The sequence below is a fragment of the Cebus imitator genome, unplaced genomic scaffold (assembly GCF_001604975.1).
Source record: "Cebus imitator isolate Cc_AM_T3 unplaced genomic scaffold, Cebus_imitator-1.0 Scaffold203, whole genome shotgun sequence".
NCBI lineage: Eukaryota > Metazoa > Chordata > Mammalia > Primates > Cebidae > Cebus > Cebus imitator.
Window position 1 is genome coordinate 2,491,549 of NW_016107518.1, and position 14,664 is coordinate 2,506,212.

General features: G+C 40.7%; 2 protein-coding genes across 2 annotated transcripts in view; one reads left to right on the forward strand and one right to left on the reverse strand.

The window, feature by feature from the left end:
- LOC108317518 overlaps positions 1–336 on the forward strand; it is a 140,229-nt gene extending 139,893 nt beyond the window's left edge. Inside the window, exon 6 of the mRNA XM_037745520.1 lies at positions 264–336. The gene's annotated coding sequence lies outside the window, so the exon portion shown is untranslated. The remainder of the gene's footprint in view (positions 1–263) is intronic.
- On the reverse strand, positions 86–11,126 carry TMEM202 (transmembrane protein 202). The gene is made up of 5 exons (XM_017548087.2): positions 10,690–11,126; positions 10,192–10,447; positions 1,363–1,512; positions 898–1,029; positions 86–424 (listed from the first exon to the last, which is right to left on the reverse strand). The coding sequence occupies exons 1-5, from the start codon at positions 10,816–10,818 to the stop codon at positions 228–230; spliced, it is 864 nt and encodes a 287-aa protein (XP_017403576.1). The 5' UTR covers positions 10,819–11,126; the 3' UTR covers positions 86–227.
- Positions 11,127–14,664: the final 3,538 nt, after the last annotated feature.

Below are 14,664 nucleotides of genomic sequence, written 5' to 3' on the forward strand. Positions count from 1 at the left end.
TTTTTTTTTAAGAAATATTTTTCTTAAATGAGTTATTACTTACTTTGTGACTATCATATATATTTTTGGCCCAATGCACACAAAAGACATTTCATTAGCTTTAATGCTGTCTTCTCCAGAAATATGGACATGATATTAAGAGGGTTTCCAAGAATTTATGCAATCATTCCCAACTCAGCTTCTCCCCTGCTTTTAAGACAAGCAATAGTTCGGTTTTCCTATCACCATCACAGTCCTGCCTTTGGTAAATTTTTCTGTTTCACATTTAGAGATTTCATCTTAGACCTTGGCCCTTCATTTTTAGCAGGTGATACTGTAGTCACTGGACCAAACCCCAGCCTTGATATCTCTGTTGGAATCACAGTGATACTTTGATCACGGGTAGGAGATCTGGAAGTAAAGTAGTTGAGAAGAAAGACAATCCCTAGGGGAAGAGAATAATTTGAGGTGAGGTTCAGTAGGCAATGGTCTTTTGGCTTTTAAAATTCTTACCCATCCTTTAATAACCAGTTTAAGAGGCATCTTTTCAGTGAACCCTTCTCTCCCTCAGCACAGTTACTTTACCCTCCTGTGCTCCAATTGCATTATAGTATTTCTCAGACTGGTTAGGACAAAGCTTGAACCTCCTAGATTCTGATTTCTGTTCCACTATTTTCTGTGTGGTCTTGGCCAAGTTTCTCAACTTGTCCATGCCTCACTTTGTGATATAACAAGTTGCTAATGCTAGGTTTTCACACTCCAAAATTCACCCTTCCTTCGTTACACCATACTGACCCTCCAAGTATCAGTGTTCTGAAAATGAATAGTCAGTGTTTCTATTTCTCCTAGATTATGCCTCCCTTTCCAGAAGTGATTTCCCTATCCATCCTTCTAGCATAGAGCAGGGGAGTGACTCACCAGCAAACGTGTAACAGAAGTCACTGCACCAGTTAAGATAATAGGTCCATAGGAGATCTGACTCCATGGCATCCCTAGTATGCCAGTGAACCTGTGCCACAAACAGGTTGAGACAGAGGAGCAAGCAGGTAGCTAGGACCAGAAGGAAAGATGTCATAATCCATCAGCATCTTCAGTCTGCCTTCCCTGCCACCACCCAGCTCTTTGGCCTCTGGAGGCCAGAAGTATGGCAAGGATCAAAAAGATAAAAACTTGGGGATTGACCAAGATGAGAGAATGGGATTTATACCCTGGTAAAGTCAGCTAAGATGTGTTCTATATAATTAGATAAGGCAGGTAGCTGGCAAGTTGACATGATACTGAAGAAGAGCAAAGAGATAAGAAAAAGAGTATGAGAGTTCCATGGAGAAACTTTGTTACCTTGACTATTTTACCATGGTATTCCCTGCCAGTCTTGGTCTGTACCTGAGATGAAGCTGAGCATGGATACCTTCAAATCCAAGTTGGTGGTCATGCTTCCTCTACTAGGGAGGCAAGAGCTGAAGAGCCAGCCAAGGCCAATGAGTATGGTGAAGATAGAGATGAGAAAGAAGGCCCTGGAATATTGGAGATAATCTGCATGAAGAAGAGAAAAGGAAGAGTGTGGTTAGTCCAGTGAGGGACCTTCCCTTAAGAAAGCCAGATAGACTCATAGAGAAGGATATACGGACAAAGGAGGATGGAGCAGAGCTTGCTACGTGGCATCCTTTTTGCTTGGAATTTCTTTACTATGATTGTTAAAATGAAGATAATATTCAAATACTCCTGTGTGCATTGATTTAGATATAAACTAGCATATAAAAGGTGTGACCAATGACAAAACAGATTAAACCTTTTTCTTGTTTCTAATTCTAAAAGTAATACACATTCAACATAAGTATTGAAGACTACAAAAGAACAAAGAAGCAGGAAGAAAATCAGCCATAATCCCACTACTTAGAGGAAACCTTTTTTTTTACCCCCCCCCATGGAAACCATTGTTAATATTTTATTTTTCTACCCTCTGTACATAGTAGATATGATACTAGATGTCATATGGGTTTTTTTCTTAAGAATATATGATTTGATTTCCTCAGATATCTGTTGTAAATATTATTTTCAATGGCTACAAAATATTCTATCCTATTAGTATATTTTGCTTAATGATTTACCCATTGCTTAGTTCCATTTGTCTTTCACTTTCAGCTGTATCTGGCATGTACAGGCCTTGTCAGCCTATGACTACAAAATGAAGTCATGTTTACTTTATTTATTGTATTATTATTATTTGTTTGAGAGGGAATCTCACTCTGTCACCCAGGCTGGAGTACAACAGCACAATCTAGGTTCACTGCAGCCTCTGCCTCCTGGGTCCAAGTGATTCTCCTGCCTCAGCCTCCTGAGTAGCTGGGATTACAGGCGCATGCCACCACACCTGGCTAATTTTTGTATTTCTTTTAGTAAAGACGGGGTTTCACCATGTTGGCCAGGCTGGTCAGTGACCTGACCTCAGGTGATCCGCCCACCTTGGCCTCTCAAAGTGCTGGGATTACAGGCATGAGCCACTGCACCCAGCCACATTTACTTTAATTCCCATATTATAATGATTTCAAGCCCCAATTTATCAAACTGCAGGAACTTACCACAAAATGTCTCCCTTTTTTTTTATTCTGAGAGTCCCCACAAAGTCCTATCTCATATTTGTTCAAGTTGCTCCAATGCCCTTATCCAAGAGCCACACCTCTCCTTCTTCCATGTCTTGGATCTAGGTGTCTTCTCCTTGGCTTTCCCACTGTGGACTGGATGTTGGTAAGAGAGCAGGAGGGACATGCTCAACCTTACTTTTTTGCTACCACATCCCTACGATGGATCAGTTTCTTCCTTTGACTTCCCCAGCAATATTTTACTGAATATTTAGAAGGTAACTTACAAGTAATTGTAGCTTTTCTGAGCTACCAGAGACCCAGGAATATCTTCAGTGTCCTTTATAAGGTGACTCCTTGTCTAGCTTCTTTTTCTGTCCCAATGACAGGGGATCAGTCGCCCCCACCACTGAAAGTTCTCTAACCACTTACATGCCTAAGAATCCAAGCCCAGCTGCTGAGTAACCCAGAGAGCAGAAATTATGTATCAAGCTTATCTGGTCTAATATCTGCCTCGTTGTTTCATTTTGTTCTCTAGAACCTGCCATTTAGTAATACAATGAATTACAGGAATTTCCATTAAGAGAAACCACACCCCTACCCACAGAGGTTAAGTTCCTTTGTGGCCCCCAACAAGTGAGCCACATTAAAACATAATAATTCACAAGCTGCACATTTTCTGAAGACTGGATTATTCAGAATTAGCAGTATATGTAGCCAGCCAGAACATAAGCCCAGATTGAGCTGTATGAAGCCCAGGGTAACGGGCATCCTTTGTGGTATTTAGTCCACAGTCCTCCATGGGCTCCAGCAGCCTTTGTCTCTAGCTCTGGGCCCTCTGACTATAGCAAACTGGACTAAGGAAAGGAACCTGACCCATGCTGCAACAATTTTATTCTTACACTTGGAAATCTGGATTTCTTCTTTTGCTTGCTTGAACTGAGAAGATGTAAAATTTGACCAGGGTATCACCTTTTAGGCATTTACACACTAATAAACAGGAAAAACTGAGCTGTAGAGATAAAAACAAAGTATAAACAAAGATGAGTGACAGAGTGACTCTAGAAAATCCGAGTGACTGGCTGGCTTGATTTTCTTTATCTGAGATCCCAGCCTCCCCTGGAATCTTCTAAGGTCCAGTGAACTTCCTGCCTTGGGAGTCTGTGTGATTCTTCTGAATCTTTTTTTTTTTTTTTTTTTTTTTTTTTTTTTTTTTTTTTTTTTTTTTTTTTTTTTTTTTTTTTTTTTTTTTTTTGTCTTTATCTTTTTCTTTGAGATGGGATCTCACTCTGTAACCCAGGCTGGAGTGCAATAGCATGATCTCTGCTTACTGCCCTGTGCCTCCCAGGCTCAAGTGATCCTCCCAGTTCAGCCTCCTGAATATCTGGAACCACAGTTGCGCACCACCACACCCAGCTAATTTTTTGTATTTTTGGTGGAGATGGGATTTCACCACATTGCCCAGGCTGGTCTCGAAATCCTGAGCTCAAGCGATCTGCCCACCTCTGCCTGCCAAAGTGCTGGGATCACAGGTTTGAGCCACCACACCTGGCTGATTCTTCTGAATCTTTATAAATAAGTTGACTCTTTACCTTATGCTAATTCAAATGATTCTAATATTCAAAACACCAAGAAGCACTGTCAAGAATATTTCCTGTCCAACTCCAGTCTAATGTATAAAGTCCAGTCCCTCTTCTACCAGGAGAGGAAGACTGCAACTTTATATATTTCTTACAATTCTCTCTGTGTTACCTTCTCATCTCCTGAAAACTACATAAACAAGATCGTAACAACTCCACAGGAACAATTAAAGATTTGCAACATAGAAGAGCCTAACTTTCTCCAAGTAACCAAGCCTATTAGGAATAATCATGTACAACAAATTATATAAACAAACTAAACACTTAGGTTCAGAGTCTAAGACATCTGCATTTGGTTAACTTTATAGTTTTTAAATTAATATTACTATAAATAAATAAGTATCCAAAAGCTGATTTCAAGCTTCCGTCTCCTGTAACACCAAAACTAATTTCAGCTTTTAAACAACAGTTTTTACAGCAGCTTACTCATCAAAGTTTCAAAAATCTTAGGATCTAAGTTACAAAAGGCCCTGGTTGTATGTTTCAGTAAGAAGCCTTGGTCTAGAAAAAAGGAGGGCCTGAGATAAAATGAACACCCATGTGTTACCTGTGTGGGTCAACTGTATCCAAACATTTCTGAAGTTTTCCTTAGTGATATACTTTAATGTGGACTTAAGTTACAATAATACCAAGGCACCCCTCCCAAGCTAATACCTTGGGAAAAGAAAGGATATCACTTTCAATTTGGGGAGGAAGTACAAATAATCTGAAAAACTTGGGGAAGATTTTTGTAGATGTTCTCAGGATCAGTCCAGTATCAGTCAGGGATGCCACACTTCAGAGTACCATTGGGTAGGATGTGAAAGCTACCAAGATTGGAGGGGGCACCACCCAACCAGAAAACAGTAGTGTTTTGTGGCATCCCCTCAGATCTCAGTGAAATGAGAACATTTACCACTTGGCAGTTTGTAAATAATGGGCTGGATCTCCTTCTATTGTTGTGGAGGTAAGACTGGGACAGGGAGTTTTGGGAAAGTGGTGCTGCTGGAGACAAGCTGGGGAATCAGCTCACTTATTTAGCCAAATATGAACTTCCATGCTGCTGCCATTGTGACTGCATTCAAGGCAGAGAAGGCCAACACATGACTTCTCCAGGCTCAGAGGAAGTGCCCAAAGGGGGTGGTTTTGGAATGGAAATGATCCTGGTGGAGACTTAGGACCCTTAAGAGGTGTCTATGAAATCTGCTTAGTGTTTAGGTTCCCCTGTAACCCCGTTGGAGTGCCAGAATCCCTATACAGCTTGCCAGTGTGTATTGTATTCTTGGGGTACTAACTCTAGAGTGCCCAGTGCCTTGACTAAAAAAGGCTTATCCTTTCTTTCCCGTGCTCTGCAAAACAGTTCAAATTACTCTCTGTGGCAATATATCGTTTACATTTCCGCCTGATCTCACCAGTGCTATGGGAAAATAAGAGACGGGTCTGTTCTACACTTGAGACTTCCTAGTAAAAGTGATGGATAGTGTCCTCTCCTCCCCATCCCTTCTTCATCCCATTAGCAACAGCCACAGCAGAGAGGCTATCAGTCATCTAGATCCAGGTGAAGTCAGAGACAGAAGCACAACACCCTGAAACGAGCCCAGGGAATAGGAATATGTGCATGCACATTCTTGAACACACCTGAGATAGCCCCTGTGAAACTTGTGAAAATGACTGAGGAAACTGTCAGGGAGGGGAGCTAAATTCTCGCAATCCAGTAGGTAAAAGTTTGAAGTCATTGAATTGGACAATAATTATTAGATAATAACGTATTTGAAGGCCGGGCACGGTGGTCACATCTGTAATCCCAGCAATTTGGGAGGCTGAGGCAGACGGATGACTTGAGGTCATGAGAGCAAGACCAGCCTAGCCAACATGGTAAAACCCCATCTCTATTAAAAAGACAAAAATTAGCCAGGTGCAGTGGTGCACACCTATAATCCCAGCTACTCGGGAGGCTGAGTCACGAGAATTGCTTGAGCCTGGGGGACAGAGGTTGCAGTGAGCCAACATCATGCCACTGCACTGCAGTCTGGGCAACAGAATGAGATTCCATCTCAAAAATAAATAAATAAACAAACAATAATAATAATAATGCATTCAGGCAATAATAACATTATATTATTGTCACAGGAAGATGAGGCCTGGACATTTTGATTACATTTTGGGGGATTCCTTATGAGATCTGTATTGCAGACTAATTACTGACTCTTGAATTAGAACTAGTTATAACAACATGGAAAATAAGGTGGATACTTGATTTATAATTATGTACCTTGAGGACTCAGTTGACTTTCTCTAAACAATTATAGTCTGTAAAGATAAAACAAAGCATAAACAAAGATGAGTGACAAAGTGACTCTAGAAAATCTGAGTGACTGGCTGGCTTGATTTTCTTGATTTTCTTTATCTGCATAAAGGTGAATCCAGGGCTCCAAGAAATAAACTGCTTTAAGTGACATAATTTCAGGATTCTAATTTGTTAAAGTTTTTTTTTGTTTGTTTGTTTTTCTTTTCAGACAGGGTCTCACCCTTTTTGCCCAGGCTGGAGTACAGTGGCACAATCTCAGCTCACTATAACCTCTGCCTCCCAGGCTCAAGCAATTCTCCCACCTCAGCCTCTTCAGGAGCTGGAATTACAGGTGCCCACTACCTGTAATTATATTTATACCTTTTGTAGAGACAGGGTTTCACCTTGTTGCTCAGGCTGGTCTCAAACTCCTGAGCTCAAGTGACCCCCTACCTCAGCCTCCCAAATTGCTGATGTCAGAGGCATTTGAACCAGAGCAACTCCATCTTGAATAGGAGCTGGGTAAAATAAGGCTGAAACCCACTGGGCTGCATTCCCAGAAGGTTAAGGCATTCTTAGTCATGGGATGATAGGAGGTCAGCACAAAATACAGGTCATAAAAGACGGCTCTGATACAACAGGCTATGGTAAGAAGCCAGCCAAAACCCACCAGAACCAAGATGGCAACAAAAGTGACCTCTGGTCATCCTCACTGCTCACTATATGTGAATTATAATGCATTAGCACACTAAAAGACACTCCCACCAGGGCCACGACAGTTTGCCATGGCAATGTCAGGAATTTATCCTATATGATCTAAAAAGGGGAGGAACCCTTAGTTCAGGAATTGCCTACCCCTTTCCCAGAAAATTTATGAGTAATTCACCCCTTGTGAATATGCAAGAAATAGGCATAAAAATGGGCAACCAGCAGCCCTCGGGGCTGTTCTTCCTGTGGAGTAGCCATTCTTTGATTCCTTTACTTTCTTAATAAACTTGCTTTCACTTTACTCTATGGACTTACCTCGAATTCATTCTTGCCCAATATCCAAGAATCTTCTTATAGGGTCTGGATCAGGACCCCTTTCTGGTAACAGTAGGATTACAGGCGTGAGCCACCACACCCAGCCCTAATTTATTTAAGATTTAAATAATAATCTAAGGCCTAAATTCTAGCCTGGGCACCCAGTTACATAAATATAACTGTAGCTTAATCTTTTTGCCTAAATCTTTTAATCCATTTCTCGTTATTTCCTTGGAATTAATTTCTAGAAAGGGAATTATTGACTCAAAGGAGATGAACTTTTTTTATTTTTATTATTTTTATTTTTATTTTTGAAACGGAGTTTCACTCTTGTTGCCCAGGCTGGAGTGCAATGGCGTGATCTCGGCTCACTACAACCTCCGCCTCCTGGGTTCAAGCGATTCTCCTGTCTCAGCCTCCTGAGTAGCTGGGATTACAGGCATCCACCACCACGCCTGGCTAATTTTGTATTTTTTACTAGAGACAGGGTTTCTCCATGTTGGTCAGGCTGATCTCAAACTCCCAACCTCATGTGATCTGCCGCCTCGGCCTCCCAAAGTGCTAGGATTACAGGTGTCAGCCACTGTGCCCGGCCGGAGATAAACATTTTTAAGTCTCTGGATATACCTAATCATATTGCTTTGGTTATACCATTGCATGGTATGTACAGTAATGTGTATGGGAGTGTATAGCAGTTGCATTATCATTTAAAAATATGTTAATATGGTGTTTAAAAAGTTACATCTTGTTATTCATTCGATTTACCTTTCTTTCATGATTGATTGAGGTTAAATTACTTTTACCATGTTTATTAGACAGTAATAGTTCTTGTTTTTGCGCATGTCTGTTCAAAGAGAACTTGTGTATTTTTTAATACTTTGTGTATCCTTTTACTATATTAAGGCCATTAACCTTTGTCTTTCATAATTGTTGCAAATATTTTCTCTAGTTTTTCTTTTTATGCCATTGAATTGTCTGCCTGCCTTTTAGTTTCTTCTCAAGATCATGCAGGATACTGCCCCTTAATTTCAAATGTCACACCCCATGGCCAAATAAATGATGCTCTACCTCAGAGTAGGGCTCAGGTGCTCTCCTCCTGCTTATGTGAAGAGAATAGATGGGACTCCTGCTTACATGAGGAGAATAGATGGTTTACTCGTACATGTTTTCTTTCACAATATCCACCCAATATTCCTATCCAGAGGCCCTGGTTTCATAGATGCACTTTGAGATGTAGTCTATGCTAATACAGATGAATACACACATCACATATTTTCCTTCTTTTAATAGCATTTCCCTCTTTTTAACGCCAGATAGAAACCTTGTAATTTCTTACTGTTGTCGTTAGTGCCTTGCTCAGCACTGTGCCCAACTGATGCCTACTCAGTGTATTTTCATAAAGATGCTGAGGACAGCCAGTATCTTTTCTTTCCTATCACCCACAAGATATAAATTTCTTTGTGTAAATTTGTATCTTGTGGATGATGGGAAAACTGTCAGTGTAATGTTATCTTTCCTCTAAGTTTTTGGTTTGATTGGAAAACTCATGCATATGATATTTTTAGCCCCAAAAATTTATTTTGAAATATTTTGTGTTGCACTTTCAGATTTATTTAAATTCACATAAATAATATTATCTTCATAGCGGGCATTTGTTATACCACATATCTAACATAGATTTAAGTTCTCTTCCCCTGCTAGGAGAAGAACAAGCTGCCCTTGAATGTTAAATGTAACAGAGGTTAAGATATTTGCTTATCTCTGGGCGCGGTGGCTCAAGCCTGTAATCCCAGCACTTTGGGAGGCCGAGGCGGGTGGATCACAAGGTCAAGAGATTGAGACCATCCTGGCCAACATGGTGAAACCGCGTCTCTACTAAAAATACAAAAAATTAGCTGGGCATGGTGGCGCGTGCCTGTAATCCCAGCTACTCAGGAGGCTGAGGCAGGAGAATTGCCTGAACCCAGGAGGCGGAGGTTGCGGTGAGCCGAGATCGCGCCATTGCACTCCAGCCTGGGTAACATGAGTGAAACTCCGTCTCAAAAAAAAAAAAAAAAGATATTTGCTTATCTTCCAGCTATGATCTGCCACTTCTCTTCTAATTCAGCAAGCCACATTAGAATATCAATCACAATGCTTAGCAGTAACACCTTGTAAATAACAAAATAGTTTTTCCTAGGGCAGGTATAGTGGCTCACACCTATAGTCCCAGTACTTTGGGAGGATCACTTGAGACCAGCCTGGACAACATAATGAAACCTTGTCTCTAGAAAAGAATTTTAAAAATTGGCCAGGAGTGGTGGCACACATCTGTAGTCCCACCTATTCAGGAGGTTGAGTGGGAAGATTGCTTGAGCCCTGGAGGTGGAGGCTGCAGTGAGCAATGATAGCGCTACTGCACTTTGGCTAGGTGATAGAGCAAGACCCTGTCTCTAAAAACAAACAAACAAACTGTTCTTCCCATAGAGTAAAGAGAGTATAACCCATTATTTAGGACTGAAAACAACCTGGAATAGGAAGGAAAAGGGGTACACTGAGGATACCAAAGAAACGGCTACATTGACAACTTGGGTGAAATCCATCCTGCACTAGGAGAGGTGAAGGCCAAAAGATCTTGGAGGAAGAAGGATGAAGGGCCGATTTGTGTGGACAGAAAGCTCTGGAATTGTGGGGGACCTGTGGCATTTAATTTGATGTCACTCACAGGGTGGCTTGGGTGTGTGGCTCCAGCACAGCTCATGGTTGCATAAGGTCCAGAGTCCTGCGTAGAGCTCAAGGCCATTCCTGTTCACCAGGAACTGCACCCAGTTCAGTGGGGACATGCTGATCAGCATTAAGAGGCTAAAACTACAGAGGCTGCCACAGAGCATTCGGATGTAAATGTGTGCCTGATCCACATGCTGCTGCCGCCTCTGGGATGACATCGAGGCACTTGGATGTTTGTTGGCAGGGAGGGTAGGCTACAAGGATGAGGGAAATATTGCCTACTTGAAAGGATAACCTCTGATCCCCCAGGTCACCTACTCTTCTCTACTTCAAGCATTCCCATGTGTGTTTGATTTATGAATATCTATCCCTACTCCTAAAAAAAACACACAAAATTTTCAGGGTGATCTTTTCTCTCTTTAGGATGCTCTGTCTAGCCCCACCTTTAAGTAAGTCCTCTTCTTCCCATCTGACTTTCAATTAGATTCCTCCTCACCCTTTGGTATCTCCGGTCCCCCTTTATTTTGGGAACCTCAGGACTGTGGAAAGTTAAGGTTAAATGTTCCCTCCGCTCCATCTTGGCCTCCAGTTCTCTTTCTAACTGCCACGGAATTTGCCTCTGCATCTCCTCACACACACTGGCAGAAGCAAAAAGGGCCAGGACCCATGGCACAGATCGTGTTTCTGTTTTGTATTTTTGGTCTGATCACATCAGGAAGAGATCATCACATTTGAAGCATGCGCATTTATGTGTGATGCTCCCCACCCTCCGTTCTCCACCTCCTCCCAACTCTCATTAAATAAATCCACAAATATTTTGTTAGCAGTTGCTCGGTGTCAGGCTTTGTGCTGGGACACAAAAACTAATAAGACACAGTTCCCTCATAGCAAATAATAAAAAGGGAACTCATATGCTTGTTGACCACATGTATTTCTTCTTTTGAAAAGTGTCTGTTCATGTCCTTTGCCCATTTTTAATGGGGTTGTCTTTTTCTTATAAATTTATCTAAGTTCCTTGTAGATGCTGGATATTAGACATTTGTCAGATGCATAGTTTGTAAACAATTTCTCCCATTCTGTAAGTTGTCTTTTTATTCTATTGATAGCTTTTTTGCTGTGCAGAAGCTCTTTAGTTTAATAAGATCCGATTTGTCAATTTTTGCTTTTGTTATAATTGCTTTTGGCATCTTCATCATGAAATCTTTGCTGGTTCCTGTGTCCAGATCATTAGAGAAATTAAAAGCACAATGAGATACCATCTCACACCAGTCAGAATGGCCATTATTTAAAAGACAAAAAATAACAGACTGTGGCAAGGTTGTGGAGAAAAAGGAACACATACACTGTTGATAAGAGTGCAAATTATTAATTCAAACATTGTGGAAAGCAGTGTGACGATTCCTCAAAGACCTAAAGACAGAAAGAACTACCATTTGATTCAGCAATCCCATTATTGGGTATATGCCCAAAGGAATATAAATCAGTCTATCATAGAGACATGTGCATGTGTACATTCACTGAAGCACTATTCTCAATAACAAAGACATGAAATCAACATAAATGCCCATCAATGGTAGACTGGATAAAATAATATGGTACATATCCCTCATTGAATACTATGCAGCCATAAAAAAGAACAATGTCATGCCCTTTGCAGGAACATGGATGGAGCTGGAGGCCATTATCCTTAGCAAACTAATGCTGGAACAGAAAACCAAATACTGCATGTTCCTACTTATAAGTGGGAGCTAAATGATGAAAACACATGGACACATAGAGGGGAACAACAGACACTGGGACCTATTAGAGGGTGGAGGGTGGGAGGAGGGAGAGGGTCAGGACAAATAACTAATGAATACTAGGCTTAATACCTGGGTGATGAAATAATCTGTACAACAAACCCCCATGACATAGGTTTACTTATATAACATATCCCCGCTGTACCCCTGAACTTAAAATATAAGTTTAAAAAGGGGGCAACTCAGATGTTTCCAGAACTCTATTGGTTGTAGTTCTAATTTAAAATTATATTCCTATCAGTAGCCAGTAGCCCGGAGTTCAAAACAGGTTTGTCTCACTAGGCTCATGAACCAGTCTGTCAGTCATAGTCCTTCATACAGCATCCATCTTTTTCTTCCTTTTTTGCTCTGGTTCCCTCTTTTCATTGCCCTCTACTCATGAAGCCATTTAAGGGTGCTGCTATGCCACTGCCACTGCTGACAGGACCCACTATGAATATCCAGTATCTATAGTCCAGAAGACTATAAGCCAATATGCTAAAAGTCACTGCTCTTCGAGATACCATAGCAGTGCTGGGTTCAAAATGTTCCATATGACCTCCAAAGCAGCACTCTGTAATAGCCCCAAATTGAAAACTACCCAAATGCCCATCAACAAAAGAATAGAAGATTGTGGTCTATTTATACAATGAAATAATATACAGCAATACAAGTAACCTACAACCACCTGAGCAAAGAGGGATGAATCTTAATAACATAATGCTGAGCAAGAGAATCCAAACACAAAAGAGTACATATGTATGATTCTATTCTTATGAAGTGCAAAACAGGCAATGTTGTTAAAGTATGTTGTTAAAGTCAGAAACACTCTGGGGAGGAAGATGGCCAGGGAATAGAAGGAGACATACGAAGGGTTCTTGGGGTACTAGAAAGGTTCTTTCTTGATCTGTGGACTGATGACCAGCTTTGTATATGCACATTTTTTCTATATGCATGGCTTTTCTATCTCCATGGGTTTTTTTTGTTTGTTTGTTTTATCTTGTTTTGTTTTTCTTTTTCAAGGCAGTCTTGCTCGGTCACCTAGGCTAAAGAGCAGTGGTTTGATATTGGCTCACTGCAACCTCTGCCTCCCAGGTTGAAGCAATTCTCCTGCCCCCGACTCCCAAGTAGCTGGGACTACAGGTGCCCACCACCATGCCCGGCTAATTTTTGTGTTTTTAGTAGAGGTGAAATTTCACCATGTTGGCCAGGCTGGGCTTGAACTCCTGACCTCAAGTGATTCACCCGCCTCAGCCTCCCAAAGTGTCTATATGCATGTTATACTTCAATTAAAAGTTAAAACAGGTTGGGCATGCTGGCTCATGCCTGTAATCCCAATACTCTGGGAGGCCGAGGCAGGTGGATCACTTGAGGTCTGGAGTTCAAGACCAGCCTGACCAACACGGTAAAACTCCCTCTTACCAAAAACACAAAAATTAGCCAGGCATGGTGGTGCATGCCTGTAATCCCAGCTACTGGGGAGGCTCAGGCAGGAGAATCACTTAATCCCAGGAGATGGAGGTTACAGTGATCAGAGATCAGGCCATTGGACTCCAGCCTGGGCAACAAAAGTGAAACTCTATCTCAAAAAAAAAAAAAAAAAGAAGTTAAAAGAATAATTTGAATATATGCATCAAGAAGCTTAAAAATGTTTGTATCTTTTGTCTCAGTAATTTCACCCCTAAAAATCTATAAAATCAATAACTAAGATTATTACAGCTTACTTCTATAACATCCTGTCTACCAGGAACTGTGCTTTTTAACCTGCTTGCTTTTTGAATGATTAGCCTACTTGCTTTTTGAATCACAATTTTTCACTTTATTTTCTGATTCATTATTGCTAATGAATAAATGACTTCTTCAATGTATTTACCTTTTATCTGATCACTTGACTGAATTATTTAAATTCTAATCATACTCTTGGGCAATTTCTCTTAGATTTTCTAGGTAAACATCCTATCATCTGCAAATGATGATAATTCTGTTTCTCCCTTTCCAAAATGTCATATTGCCAGACATGGTGGCTCACGCCTGTAATCCCAACACTTTGGGAGGCTGAGGTGGGTGGATCACTTGAGGTCAGGCATTTGAGACCAGCCTGGCCAACATGGTGAAACCCTGTCTCTACTAAAAATACAAAAAAAATTAGCTGGGCATGGTGGCACGCACCTGTAATCCCAGCTACTCGGGAGGCTGAGGCAAGAGAAACGCTTGAGTTCGGGAGGCAGAGGTTATAGTGAGCTCAGATTGAGCCACTGCATGCTAGCCTGGGCAACAAAGTGAGATTCCATCTCAAAAAAAATAAAGTGATATTGCATTGATTATACCTTTTAGAATAGTCTTCATGAAATATTAAGGGTGGTGGGCATCATTATCTCACTCTTGACTTTCATGGAACTGGCTTTATTGGTCTTTGTTCATTTGTATATTTATTTTTGTATTAAAGTTCCATTCCATTTCTATTTAATCAAGATTTTAAAATTTAGAATGGCTGTATCAAATTCCCTCTTAGCCTCTAGAATATGGCTTTTTTTCTTTAATCTATTTAGTGTAAAAATTGCATTGTTACATTTCTTAACATTTATCTAATTTTACATTCCTATAAAATGTTTATGAACACAGCACATTATTCTTTAATATTAGGAGTATTTGTTTATATACTCAGGCCAAGGATAATCTAGAATTTTTAAAAT